Here is a 15,178-nt window from a genome sequence, read left to right as displayed (position 1 = left end):
AAAAGAAAAGAAAAGAAAAGAAAAGAAAAGAAAAGAAAAGAAAAGAAAAGAAAAGAAAAGAAAAGAAAAGAAAAGAAAAGAAAAGAAAAGAAAAGAAAAGAAAAGAAAAGAAAAGAAAAGAAAAGAAAAGAAAAGAAAAGAAAAGAAAAGAAAAGAAAAGAAAAGAAAAGAAAAGAAAAGAAAAGAAAAGAAAAGAAAAGAAAAGAAAAGAAAAGAAAAGAAAAGAAAAGAAAAGAAAAGAAAAGAAAAGAAAAGAAAAGAAAAGAAAAGAAAAGAAAAGAAAAGAAAAGAAAAGAAAAGAAAAGAAAAGAAAAGAAAAGAAAAGAAAAGAAAAGAAAAGAAAAGAAAAGAAAAGAAAAGAAAAGAAAAGAAAAGAAAAGAAAAGAAAAGAAAAGAAAAGAAAACTCCGGTTCTGATTCTGTCAGGTTCTGTCCTCCAGCCCCTGCTCCCGGCTCCAGAAGCAGCAGCAGTCGCTCAGCTCTCAGCCTCAGCTCCCTCCCTGCCTCCCCTCTGGCAGCAGCTCGAGTTTCTGCAGTTCGTGCTGCTTGTGAAGAGAGGGTATAGCTTAGCTTTCCTCTGAGACGTAAGCAGGAAACAGATTGCTGCACGGAGCACAGTGGGATGCTACAGCAGAAAAGAAGAAGGAGGGATAGGGATTAAACCCCATCTGATGCTGCAGCTAGATCCTTGCCCCTGGAATGACCCCTGAAGAGACTTAACCTTGAGTGAAAGCAGCCACGAATGGCACAGTGTCAGTACACGGCAAGAGCTTGCCAGGGCTACGTTTCTAGAAAGAGTTGGAGGAGTAGTACAGCTAAACAGAGGTTTTGTTCTGATAATTAAGAACAGATTCTGCGGTGACAAAAAGCAGCACTGGTCACAGCCCTCTGCGTAGCAGAGAATTTCAACCTTCGGACATTCACCTTCTAGGAACAGAATATTTTATTGCACATTTGCTGTACGGGTGATGTTATATAAGGTGCTGTGGAGCCCTGCCAGGGAATACAAGCCCTTCTCCAGCTGCGTGTTCAGTCGCTGCCCTCGCTAGCTCCTTCCCAAAGGCAGTGCTGGGACCTGAGCAGGGGGTGGGCAAACCCTGGCTCTGTTTATTTCCATCAGTGACCCCAGCCAGCCAAATGTGAAAATAGGAGCAGTTTGCAACACCAATCTGCTGTAACTGACCGCCTGCCAGGGGAAGGCTCTGTGATGGCACGAGTGTCCCAGGGAGTCTGTGCTCAGGCTGAGGTGGATGCTGTCTGTCGTTTTTGCTCAGGCAGTGGTCTGAAATCGCTCTCCAGGCTCTGTGCACTGTAATATCTTTGATTCATGGAGATGAATCCAAACGACTTTAATATTTACCAAGTCTCCACAGTTCTAATCACTCTATTAATATGTATATTAGTAAAATGTTACCTACTCACCACACACAACTGCCTGCAAGGAGGCTGTTTCGTGTCATGTAAGGACAAGGCTTCATAAGGAATTGTTATGAATCTGAGATGCTTACTGAGTGTACAGCAGGACTATGCAGCAGGCCAGGAATGGATATTTCAATTGCTTGGGCTTTTTATTTTTAACCTAAGACGCCAGCCAAGGTATGAGGATTGATGCTATAAATCCCTACTCATGCAAGCCGTTGCACTGACTTTGGTATGACTACTTTCTTGAGTAAACAAGCATTTGCTGGACTAGTCCTCTGGAACTAACTGAAAATTATATCCATGCCCAGTTTCCAATAGTGGCTGGTTTTTTGCTATTGTTTAGCTCAAGTCAAAATAGTTAAGAGTTCTTTTCACCTGGAGAAATGTATTGCTACTCACCTTTTCCTAACACATGAAGAAAAGAAAAAAAATGGCTGAGCGTAGGTTAATTAGATATCAAGCACCAAAAGGAGATATGGTTACAACAGAACTTTAATTACTGGTGCTGTGAGCAAAGCCTACCACGCCAATATTGAGACTTAAAGTGAAATGGCTGCATGCAGGGATGTTTCATATCACACCATCACCAAAGTTTATTAGTGAGAAGGAACCACCACGTGAAAGAGTTGTAGTGCAATACAGAAATATCACACATGAGGCCAAGATTTTAGTCACTTTAAAACTGCCTTTAGGTGTTGCAGTACGAATATTGCAGCTGAGTCAACCTAGAAGCTAGGGGGAGGGACTGGAAGAAGAGATCTTCAGAGGGATTAAGTCAGTGACTTTCTGTGTTATCACACTGGGGCAGCAGCTGGACACAGTGAGGACAAAGCAGAGATCTTGGCTGTGCACACAGCTCTGCCTGCAACCATCTCTCCACCACCACCACTGAATCCCAAAATCAGAACTGTTGAGACTGGGAAAGACCTCTGAGATCATCAAGTCCAGCCCATGACCCACCACCACCACATTCGCTCCGGTCCTTAGTGCCTTTAGCCACTGCACACCTCTGGCATCTCCTCTGCCCCTCTGAGCTTATTTCAGAATAATCTCAGCATCTTCAGTGAAGGTGGCAAGAACACGCTCTCACAGCCTTCCTGTCCCTGTCCCAGCCCCCTTCTGTGCCCCCTGCACGGACTCCCAGACTTTGGTCACTCTTGCTTGGGGAGAAGAGCTGCGGTGAAGGTGATGAGCTCCTGCCGGGCTCTCACACTGCTCGCAGTGTGACGGGCCACCGGGGCAACCAAAAGTCTGGAAACGATAGAACTGAAGAGGGAAGAACAATGTCACTGAGTCCTACAAAGCCTGCTGTGCGGAGCTTACAGTTTTCTTCCCAGGAGGGAGCGACACTTAAGTTGTGCCTATGGTGAGGGAGAGAACAAGCACATCCCTTCCAGTTCAGTCCATGCTGAGAAGCGCTGTTATCCTCCAGGTTTAAAAGGCTTCACAGAGCAACGAGAGCATGAGGTCAAAGTAGATGTGTGCTTATTCTCTGCTGAACTGCTGGCCTCTGCAAGAATCCGGCCACAAACCGACATTGGACAGTACAAGGTGCTGGGCTTGAGTAAAACAACACGTTAAACTAGGCTGCTGCCACGATTCCAAGATCTCAGATGATGGTAATTCAGTGCCAGCTAAAACTGGTCATGCACGGATGTTAAATGTGCAAGCAGCATTACTGAAAATCACATGCACAGCCATAACCTGTTAATGACCAAGGAGGCTCCTGGGGACCGGCAGGGGCAGGATGATGCCTGCCATGCCTCCCCTGGGACAGAACACGGAAGAAAGTCTAAACAAATGAAGAGCCTGAGTTTATTTACTCTGCTCTTCAGGGCTTTAAAGATTTTTCTGTTCTCAGCCATTCATGCCTCTGTGGAATACAAGATATATGGCTGGGGTTTTTTTCTTTCTTTTTTTTTTTTTTCCAAACAGACTTTCCATGTTGTTTGCCAGCCTGGCAGTCCAGAAGCAATCTCAGGCCTGGAAATACAGTCTGGTGAGCAGACTATTGCAGAGACCTTGTATCATCTGCACAACACTGTTGTTGTTGGACAGAGAACCTAGTGTGCTGGACACTGAAACTTTACAGGAAAGCAAACAAGAAGATCTGTTTTAAAAGTCCCAAACAACCATTGTTTGTGTGGTCTTCCACGCGAAGGCAGGCACTGGGACAGTCTCTCAGTCCTGTTTCCACATTTCTTTCTAAGGATGGGCTCACGGTGCTAGAGTGGGGCTGGTGAGGTAGGAGGTGATGAATGCAATATAAAACGCCGTCAGGTGGTACTGAGTTTTGCATTGTTTGTCCTGGCTAAACTTCATGTCTTTCAGCCTTGAAGTTAAATGTTCCAGTAGGAAAAAGTAAAACCTAGCATATCCAGGCTCCTGTGGTACTAAAGCTAATCTCTTTGCCCCACACTGAAATTTCTCATGAGAAATGAGCTCTGTGGCAGCAGACGTACACAGCACCTTCGAAACAATCTCCTGTCACGAGTGAAGACCAGACTCTGGCTTTGGTCTGTGTCCTACTGCCCACAGCAAGACCCAGGGAAGTTATCTCGGCTGAGACCTCTTGGGCAGCCAAACCCACTTTGGAAGGACCTACCGGCATCTTGGCGTTGGGCTGCTGCTGCTGCTCCACAGGCTCTGTGCCTTACAGATTTACATCTTGTCTGACCTCAGGAATAAATGGGACTTGAGGAAGGGGGAACTCTCTTTCACCCTCTCTTCTGGCACAGCCTGGCACAGCTCCTCTAGCACATAAACTTACTTGATGTTTACTGGTAATGTGTTGATGCAAGTAGCACCAAACTGTCTTGAGTCTGTATGACAGAAGTGTCATCTCTGACTCTCTGCCCACCTTAGTGGGAAATTCTAAGGAAAGATTCCCTTACTGTACAGTAAAAAAATTTTTTCTAAAAGAAAATAACAAGAGAGTTTCTCAGCATCCTTGCCATTTATCATGTCAGACAGACTGCAAGCCTGAGGCGGATAGAACAATTCTGAAAATGGGTGTAATCTCAAAAAGTACCCAAGCACTGGGAAACCCGAATCCCCAGGGCTGTTGGCTCTTTCTGCCTGGCACTGATAAATGTTTCTGATCAGCCACTCCACAGAGGAGTCATTAACCCCACGTGCAGTGTGTTATGCCATCCACGTGATTCCTTGGGGGAGTAACTGAGTACAAAACTGGCAGCCACATTTCAATACCAGATTCTAATCTTTTCTACCATTGCATTTCTCTGCACGCTTACAGAGGGCACCAGCCAGAAGCAAATGCACAGTGATGCCAACATAGAATCACAGAATCACAGAATGGCCGAGGTTGGAAGGGACCTCAGAGATCATCTAGTCCAACCTCCCTGTCATGGGCAGGGACACCTCTCAACTAGATCAGGCTACTCAAGGCTCCGTCCAACCTGGCCTTGAACACCTCCAGGGAGGGGGCAGCCACAGCGTCTCTGGGCAATTTATTCCAAAGTCTTGCCACCCTCGTACTGAAGAATTTCTTCCTAAGGTCCAATCTAAATCTATGCTCCTTCAACTTAAACCCATTTCCCCTTGTCCTATCACTGGACACTCTTGTAAAAAGTCCCTCCCCAGCCTTCCTGTAGGTTCCCTTCAGGTATTGGAAGGCAGCTATTAGGTCCCCCTGAAGTCTTCTCTTTTCAGAATTTAATACTCTGCCATCCTGAAAGTTAGTAAAATGGTCAGTAGCACTTTGTCAATAACAAAACTTGTTTCAAGTTGCGATCAAAACGTCAGTGTGGTCACATCATTGCTTGGAATTCGCTCCTTTCTAATAGCATTCAGGGATAAACAGGAGCACTAACATCTCTAGGTTGACACACTGAGTGTCAGCCCCACCACACTTGCTCTGTATCTAATTCACCTACTCTGGACTCAAAATTAACTTCTTACAGGACCGTCTGGCTTTGCTAAGACATGAAGTGGTTTATTTTGCCACAGTTGAATGCTCCCGATGTATTGAAAAAGCATTTTTCTGCTAATTATCTTTCAGAAATGGCTCACTGTAGGAATTCAGATGGTTTCTGACATATTTTTTGGTTAAAAAAAAAAAAGAAAAGCAAAAGTAGTGAAGTGGACCTAAAACCAGCTGCAGGTAAGTTAGTTATTGATCCAGCTGTAAGAGAAGAGGAGACATCTTTGCTTTGAGGGTTTATTACTCGACTATTAGGTGAGGAACACTAACCTTGCAAAGGCCAGTGTTGATCCTCAGAGGAGTGAGAGCAACCCCATTCCCCAGGCTCCCCGGCTCTGGCAGTGCTCCTGGGGACAGCACCTGCTGCGGCTCTGGGGCTGAGCGCAGCACCTGGCTCCCCAGCACAGACCCCGAAGATTCCCTGTTCATATGGGGTGCTGTGCTCTGCTGCTCTGGAGCAGGAGGGCACACGTCCTTCTGCTTTACTTTAAGACCTTTGTCTCAAAATTGCAGATGGCCGGGGGAGAGTCTCACCCCCAGACCTCACTTGGGGCCATCTTTGTGATGGTAACGCTCCCGATTGACCTGCTCAGAGATATTCGAGTCACACTTTGCACAGAGCTTTCAAAAATGCACACTGCTGCTTTTACAGAGAGAGCAAAAACCGATTTCCTCTGATCTCTAAGACTGGAGCGCGACACGCTTCATTTCTGCATTAATGAGGAGCACAGCAACTATCTTCCACATCCGTTCATCTGCTGTACTCCCCGTGCTTACCTCTCCATTGAAGAAGCAGAATATAGTTGCCACAAGTAAGCCCTAAGAGAAAGGAAAAGAGAGTTTTTAGAGACTGGAATACATAATTTTTCTTTTATATTGTCTGGAAATTTGGACTCGATGGGCACAAGACAGAAACGTTAGTCCATTTCCTCTGCATCTCAGATGCTTCACCTCCCCTCCCCTCTTTCACAGGTACATTATTCCTCATTTTTGGCATTTCAACATGTTTTACCATTGTCTTCTACATTACTAGTATTTATAGACTACCTCTTTTGGCGACGATACTTTGCTTAGAGTCATCGAGTACTACACTGCCACTAACTTTGCTGGAGAGATGGCAGAGCAATGGTGCCCCCCACGCTGCCCCTCCTTTGCCAGAGTGCTGGTACCCACCGAAAAGTGTTGGCCAAGGAGAATGCAGCTGCCCCAGGAAGGCTTTAAATTGACTTGCATGTCAGGATAAGTGAATTGTATGTGGGCTATCATGATGGATATATGTGCAGAGAGGTATAAGTGGTCAGAAAAAGGAAAAAAAAACCCGCAAGAAAGTTGGAAGGTAGAAGGGCAGGAAAAAAAGGAGAGACATTGGAAATCATAGCTTAGTCCTAAATGGCTTGAAATTAATTTAATTGTTGCCACAGTTGTTCAGATAATATTTCACTACTGCCAGATAATGTTTCACTACTGTTACAAGATTAAAGAAGGCCAAGGCAATTAATTAAAAGAGAAAATTCTTGTACACAGAGCCTGCCATTCCGCATCATGTAGTTACTCTGGTCCCTGACCCAACTACACTTGCTTTTATTAAAATAGCATTACACAGCATCACTGCGAGCCAAATGCCCCACCTTTAAATTATTTAAAGCAGTTATTATAAACTAAACGTGTAGCGTTTCTGAAATTAAGGGGAAAACTGCAATAAAACAGCCCTTGGGGCTGCTTTGAAGAGCTTTCCAGATACATGATTTTTATAAACCCTAATTTAACTGATTAGCAGTTAAATAGTAGCTAGAGCTTTGTAAAATGTCTTGACTCTCATGTGTGTATTGCTTATATATTAGAGATACACAGGCTGGTTTGAAGAAGTGCTGGGCACCTGAATTTCAGCAATTCTTTTACTCTGAGAAACTTCCTTGAACGCAGAATTTGTATGTTGACATGACTTCAAATATGAACACCGAAAAGCGTGTGTAAGGAGGAGGAAGGGTAGACACAGTGAGAAAAAAGAAAGCTTCTTCTCATGTTTTGGAAGAACAGTAAGTATTCTTTAAAAGCCCGAATTCCAGTATGTGATATGCAACACACAATAGCTTTTCCCTGAGCTCTGGTTTGAGAAACACCACAAAGTCAGCCAAAACCTTACACCTCTCAGGCAGGACTTTGTCAGACCACAGGTTCCTAAACTGAAAATTTCTGCACGGGGGGCAAACGCATCACTTGCTGGTGGCCTGCATTAAATTTCTGCGGTGCAGTGGGCACTACATTAATTTGCACGGTCTTGCAAAACATCTGCTGTTGATTGGCTTCGCACAGCACGTGGCTGCAGCCGGCGTTTCGCTGTTTTGCTGAAGTGTGTTTTTCTTCGCAGCAGTCAGCCTCGGCGGTGAATGAGACGGATTTTGGTCTCCCCTGGGAGTGGGGACACCGATAGAGAGTCCTCATGAGGCACAGCAGATACAGAGGACAGCAGGAGGAGAGAAAGAAGCAGAGAAATGTTTCTAAGTCTGTTCATCAGCGATAGTGTTGAGGGTGGATTTGGGAACTGCAGCTTACCTAAAGGCATAAATTGACCCTGAACTATTGAAGTGAAGCCATTTAGCATTTCAGTTTCTGTCTGGTATTTGAATTCCTCTGTCACATCCTGCAATTGCTCTACTTTCCCTCTGTTGGAAAGCGTAATACCCTTAACTAGGTTCCTTCTTGTCTGTCTTCTCCAGACAATCTGTGACGGAAAAGCTGAAGGGGAAGCTGTGGTGATGCCTCCTACCCCTCTCAGTCGCTCCTTTGTTCTGGAGTGAGCCAAGAGCCAAAGTGGCTCCTTGTTACCTCGACACCATGCACGTTGTACATCTTCTGGATGAAGATATTTTCTCTAGTTTGTCCCGTGTATGTCTCATTGCTGTCTTCCACCAGCAATGGCTCTCTGGGCTCTGCTATCTCTATATTTCTATTCCTCTTTCTTCCATTGTACATGTAAAGTTTTGCTCACAGTGCTGAGTAGCTTTGTTACCTTCAGCTGTAAAGCTACAGAGATAGCATGAGCAGACACCAGCTCTCTTAGGAGCCAGGGGGGCTTGGGATGATGCTATTTCTACAGTGAATCTATTAAAACAGCTGATAGACTTGAAGCAGGTTAATTATTTCACGTCAGGCCCACATGTTATTTCTCATCCCTCTTTGACAATACGTCTTCCATATTCTCTCTCACTGCTGCTGGTGTTTGTTCAGGGTGCAAGCCTTGCTGAGGATGAGATCTGTGGGTGAATTAAATCTCTCTGCCCCTGTTACAGTGCCCTGTGACACGTCGCTGCTAGCAGGATATTGCTGGCTGTGGTACCGAAGGCAGAGATGAAGAATACATTTATTTTGAGACTAAGACCTTTAATAACTTCTTCCAAAAGTCTTAATTTCTGCAACGGTGTGGAGGCCAGATGAATGTGGCTTTCAGCTAAATCCCATCTTAGGGATAGTCCAGAGTCAGCAGCTCCCAGACCTTCATGTGCCTTATGGACTCCTTAGGGAGTTTTTCTCCATGTGGAAGTGCCTATACAAGGAATGTCCAAGGACGTTCTTTGTTTGGCAGGTATTTAATTTGTATCTCACTCTCCTAGATGTGTCTTGAGGAGAATTTCCAGTTATGTGCTCAGGTTAAAAAGAAACAAAGAAAAATCACCTCTGCGGTACTGCAAATTCACATGGGTTTCTGACACCTCAGGTTTTTTTCTTACAGCTCCATAAAGCACAGAGAGCATATATAGATACGCTTATTCCTGTTATTCCTGAGCACGTCCATAGCCTTAGTTTCTGCCCTAACTACATACTGTGCTGCCATTTAGTGGGACAATATATTCATTATTGATGGCAGAAGATGCTGGCACACGTACAGATAGCCACAACACAAAAAAGCAGCTTGGGATGCTCTGTGTGGGCTTTGGTCCATGCCCATTCACTTCTCACTTCTGGATCTGAATGGGCAGCAAACAAAAAAAGGAAAAGCACAACCAAGGTTCTTCTTATGAGCACTCCCCACTCCTGTTTATCTGATTCCAGCAATGATAAAGAGCTTTGAGAAGCAGAGCATTGTGCTCCTGATCATTCACACCACACGTACACAGCATCTCTGCGGTGTGTGACTGCATTATGAAGTGTTCACTCACGTCAGGTTAAAAACAAAATAGGCAAAGCACAGGATGTTTCTGTGCAGTTTCTGCTGCTGCCAAGGTGGGGAATTGTCATGAGAGGGCTGGAGACGGCAGCCCACCTGCTGCACAGGGATGGAGACATCCCATCAGCCAGAGCTCACACCGCTGCTTCTCCCGCTCTCTGCTGGAGGTTTCATTACTGTCATTGTGTACATGAATTTTTCATTTAAAAATGACACTTTATAATAGGCAGCTTTCAAAAAAGCCATTTTCTGCGACTCTTATGGGCTCAGAATATTAGAAAGTCCTTAACTTTGCACAGAGGGAGAAAATGTTTCTGTCTGATTCGGCATCACAGAGGTTATTTATTTCTCCTTAAACAGAGAAACAGATGGAATGACTGCCTTCTCTGTGAGGAGATGCAGCTGTGCCTCCTTGGATCACCTCATCCCCTCCATCAGCACAACGGTTTCACGATCCTTTCATTCTGTTTCTCGTTCTGTTTTAACCTCGGTTTGGTGACTTTCTATTGCACAATGACCACAATTAGGATTGTCAATTGAGATAATAAACAATATTTTTTGCAATTCTCTAACAGCCTCACAGGATTTGAAAGGCATCTGAAGAGCAAAATGATTATCTTAACACCATCTTACCCTAACTTGCTGAAACTGTAAGCAAGTGACAATACAGGTAACAACAGAATAATCTCTCCCAACATTCTTTCTTACTACGATTCTAAAAGAATTGTATCATTTAGCTTCTGTATGAAAGGAAACAAGAAGTGGGTCATTGTACTCACCTGTGTTGAGCACTATTCACAAATGCATTAGAAATCTGCTTTTCCTAGTCCATGTAGGACTGGTTATATCACTGTCAGGAAACCAGATAACCAAGCACTTGAAGTCATTTAGGTTTGTTTTGGTTTTAAAAGAAAACAAACCAGACTTACTGAATTATGCTGAATTTTCATTATGAAATCAAAACGTCAGTCATATTTTAAACCGTCTAGCAATAGAATTTTAATTCCTCAGTGCAGCTGCATTGTCTCAGTCTCTTCTGCTGTGCGTTGCCATTCCCCCTTGCACACACAGCTCATTTTAACATTAACCCCACAGCACCAGTTGCAGTCAAGTGGAGCACTCGAGCAGCAATCATGTTGGAACATAAAAGCCCTCTGTTACCTCAGTTTTCTCTCCTTAGTTTAGAAATAGTGCCCTCTGACCATTTCTTGCTATATTTTTCATTGTTTTCCCTATCTTGTGTTTGTCTTTATACATCAGTGCTTCCTGCGCAAAGACAGATAATCCAATAATGCATAAGTGGCTGGAGAAGAAATGCAAAACCATGGGCATGCTCAGTTTCAGGACAAAACAACTGTCAACAGCATCTTTGGCTAAATCAGCTTAGCAGAAAGCATCTCACCTAAGCTGAAGCTGCTACTATATCACATACCTGGTAATGCATTAATATATGCATGATGTAATCATATATTTCTCCAGCAAGTCGGTTTTCTGGTCTCCAGGGAATAATAACAAACTGAATTCCTAGCAAGGGTACCAGGATTAAAGTGGCTCTGACAGCTTTCATATACATGTTGGACTCAGCACGGTGAGTGTCTCTTAGCTTGGTCACCAAAACTCGGACAATGTTGAGCAAAAAGAAAAAATTGACCTGCAAGAGCAAAGACATCAGAGCTGAAAGCATTCAAATTAAACAGACCTTCGAAATAAAAATATGGAGCGCGTTAACGGCAGTGAAAGGCAACTTTCTAGCTTTATTGTAGCTCGTAATGGGCAGCTCCTTGGAAAGTAGCTCGGATGTCTCTGGAAAAGAGATGCTAAGCTGCTCTACACGGGGGCCGGTTAGCTCAGTCCATTGAGCGTGGTGCTAACAATGCCAAGGTTGCGGGTTCGATTCCCGTTCGGTCCCCATGTGTTGCCTGATCTAGTCGAGAGGTGGCGTCCCTGGCGACAGGAAGGCTGGATTAAAATGATCTCTAAGGTCCCTTCCAGCTTAGGCCATTCTATGATTCTATGTTTCAGGCACGCAGGGGTCACTTTTAGGAAGCACTGGCTGTTCTGACACCAATGCAGAGAAATTTGGGATTTCCAGGGAACAATTAATCCAATTTTTATGTCTGAAGTTTAAACGAACAGACGAGTTGTCCCCTAGGAGTCACCACATCTCCCTTCTGAGTGTGAAGGTCCCCGGGGCATCCCGCTTCAGGCTGCACTGCCATGTCTGCAGCCAGCTGAGACAAACCCCGGCGTGTCCCTGCTCATCTGGGACCTAGGGGTGCACACAATTTCGCTGAGAAAGATGCTCCAGCTGACACCATCCAACATTTCAGGCTGGTGCATGAGCCGAGGACTCAGCTGCTCCTGAGAGAACCCTGGGCCACCCCTTGCCTCGACCAGACAGCAGAGCTACCCTACCCACAGGCACAGGTTAATGCTATCAAACACCTTCTTCTCTCCCCAGTGTACCCAGATCACTCTTTTCCGCTTTGTTACAGTAGTATCAGACACCTATAATTCAGAATTTCAATAGATCTTTTTTTTTCCCCCCCAGATGATTATTTAAAGCAAGTATGTAAGCTGCATAACTTACATGGATCTTTCAATAGCCCAAATTCCATAGATACATCAGAAATTTCAGTTGAATCTTTCAGAACAATAAAATATGAATCAGTAAGCTTTGGCAAAGCATTTCATCACTTCTTAACCACTGAGAGACCTTTCAACTGTTTTACATTTGTGCTCTACTGGAAAAAAAGGAATAATAAATGACTTCTGAGGTCCCATTCAGCATTAAATCTGAACCTGATTCTCCAGCCTGCTCTGACATTACTCACTCTGCCTAACCTTCGCTTTTAGGATTTCTGGGAGTAACTGTGAAAAGTGGAAAAAAGACTTAAAAAAGGTAAAAATCCTCAGCTACTATGAGTCAGTTTGTCACTAGGGGATTTTTGTAGCAATTCATGCAGGACATTCTGCAGACATTGACATCTTCACAGGAAAAATAAGACTGGATACGGCATAACCACAAGCCAGAAATTATAATGCTTTATTTGAAAACAGTTAAAGATTTTTCTAGAAAAAAAAAAAAGGTCTGTTTTCTTTGTGGCTGGGATGTACAGACTTGGAGCACAGTGACAAACATAAAGGTTGGATGACCCCTCCTAGGAGTTCGCTGGCAGAAGGAACCAAGACTGAACCAGTAAAGCCACAATAGATAGGATTCCTACTCAGACATCCCAGTTCGGTCCCTTCCCTGAACTAGTTCCTCTCTCTACCTTTGGACCACACCAGTTCAGTGAGGAATAAAACTCGTGCTCTCCCAGTGACAGTAGGAGAGAGTGATTTTCAACAGCAGTCAGGGATTCCGTTTGCTTCAAATCATGGCTCTTTACTGGGAGGTCTTGTTTTTGAAAAGTGATGAGAACCTGCCCTTGTAACACAGAGTAGAGGAAACCTCTAGCTACTTCTGAGTTTTGACTAAAATACTTAAAGTGCAGAAACTTCCGTATGCATTAGCAGCACTTCTAAAATAATTATTAAACTGTTGATACCAAATAATATTCTTACCAATAGAGCTGCCATTACAGGTCCATGAACAATATAGAGCAAGTGCGTGTCAACGCTCATCCAGCAGCTGGAGGGGAAACACGCCATAAAATTTATTATTAACTCAAGTAAAATGTGTTACACAGATAAATAATACTAAATTTCTTTGAAACCAGACATGCTACTCACTTGTCGTTGAAGTATCTGGCTCTCGCAACAGCATGAATAGATGCTGGCACTAAAGGAAACCCTGAAATGATTGAAGTTATACATCAGTTTTGGGGGTTTTCTACCTTTAATTTCACACTTGCTAGTGTCACACACACTAACTAATGTCTTTTTACCTGTAATTTCACACTTGTTGGTGTCACACACACTGACCAGTCTTTTGTCCACAAAACACATGTATATGACGTCACAGCTGTTTGGGAAAGACCTGCAACCCCATCACACTCGGGGCCCTTAGCGTGGCCTCGATGGTGAGATGCAGAAGGGAAGCAGGTCCAAGGCAGGCCAAAAGGAGAAGCAAAGCCAGCGGGCTGTGCCCTTCTGGGGTGTCACAAATCAGCTGCCAGGTCCCCTGCGCTGCTGGGGCTCGTGCGGGGAAGTCTGTGAGCAGGCAGTGTGGGAGGGATGCAGGGATCACTCGGTTCTCAAGGGCTCACGCGGGGAAACCAGGGACACTTGTTAAAACCACGCAAGTAATTGCTGAGCAAGAGCGAGGCAAATAAACCCGCATGCCAGATCATGGAGCAATGAACAAGAGAGCGAGGAGTCGTCCTTCTGGATCCCAAGGCAAGAGAAAATGTTTGGAGATAGGAGGTTCTTCTGAGGCTCCGGATTTGTGATACTTTCTGCAGGTTCTCAGACTCTGTGCAGTCAAGTCCACCCCATCCCCATGCCCATCCCCATCCCAATCCCCATCCCCATCCCAGTCCCCATCCCCATTATCTCCATCCCCATCCCCATGCCCATCCCCATTGTCCCCATCGCCATCATCTCCATCCCCATCCCCATCATCCCCATCCCCATGCAGCTTTATCTCAACAGGGAGTGGAGCTGTGGACACCTTAAATCCACATCTCCTGATTTATCTGTGAAGCCTCAGGGGAGGCCACTGCTCTGACAGGAGCAATTCTGCACGGGGCCAAAGGCTTGGGAACACACCACAAGCTGAAAGCCTCAAATTCTTACTTCCAGCCTGACATTAGGAGTGGCAATCTGGTCTAGTCTTGCTCATCTTTCTCCAGCTTGCTTGTATGTTGTGGCCCCGTTCAACAGGCTAAAGACCTGGAATTGTGCAGTCTGCACTGTAATAGTGACCCCAATTTATACAGCCTTGCACATACGGTCAGCTGGACGGCAAAGAGATGATCTACTGCCTTGTCTGCCCCGTGCAGAGAGCTTTGTGGACACCTCTGGTGTTACTGCTGCCTGTTCCCTGTAAACCACAGACGTTTCTTCTGAACTTTGGATATTACATAATTATAACTAAAAATGTGTGAAAACGTCCTGCTGGTCCTGTGTTTAGTCGCAGAGGGCAGAATGTTGTTTCTTTGGGTATTAGTGATTTCATAAACATTTTTAGAAGACTCAGAGAGTCCTTAGTCAATTCTGGGCAAGCCTTACCTCAGAGCACAGCCCAGCCAATGCTGGACTGAGAATAAGGTCCAAAAAGTATGTAAATAGGAAACTCTGATGTCTCTAGGTAATTTTAAGCAACAGCTACTTATTCCACTGCCAGAAAAAATTCTTACTGCGGTTTACCTACAGAGGACAATGCAGCTGTGGGAGAACAAACTGGATTGCCTCCTCCTATATCGCTAGAAAATGATTACTTGGCCTCTGGCTGCAGAATGCCTTTTTTGGGTGATGATGCATGGCAGAACAACAAAGAGCTCGGAACAGAAAGAGGGGAGCTTCCAGCCTCAGAGTGAGTTTATGGGATTGACAGCTTGAGAAAACCCTTTTGGTTTGGAAACGGATCAAGTCTGGGCCAGTTTTGTTGACAGACAAATTGAAGCACAATTTTTAAGGGGCCTTTCTATAATAGCAAAAATTATTCATCTGAAAGCTCTGTCCTGGAGTATCATGAGGAGAGTG

General features: G+C 44.6%; 1 protein-coding gene across 1 annotated transcript in view; it reads right to left on the bottom strand.

Moving 5' to 3' along the window:
* The window catches only part of CALCR (calcitonin receptor), a 53,560-nt gene that overhangs the window by 421 nt on the left and 37,961 nt on the right, over positions 1 to 15,178 (bottom strand). The window contains exons 8-11 of the mRNA XM_009876481.1: positions 13,265 to 13,325; positions 13,097 to 13,163; positions 10,962 to 11,180; positions 6,142 to 6,183 (exon numbers count right to left, since the gene is read on the bottom strand). Of these exons, the coding sequence (XP_009874783.1) occupies positions 6,142 to 6,183; positions 10,962 to 11,180; positions 13,097 to 13,163; positions 13,265 to 13,325 (389 nt within the window). The remainder of the gene's footprint in view (positions 1 to 6,141; positions 6,184 to 10,961; positions 11,181 to 13,096; positions 13,164 to 13,264; positions 13,326 to 15,178) is intronic.

This window comes from Apaloderma vittatum, unplaced genomic scaffold (genome assembly GCF_000703405.1).
Source record: "Apaloderma vittatum isolate BGI_N311 unplaced genomic scaffold, ASM70340v1 scaffold11359, whole genome shotgun sequence".
NCBI classification, from domain to species: Eukaryota; Metazoa; Chordata; class Aves; order Trogoniformes; family Trogonidae; genus Apaloderma; species Apaloderma vittatum.
This window is presented reverse-complemented; position numbering and strand designations above follow the sequence as displayed.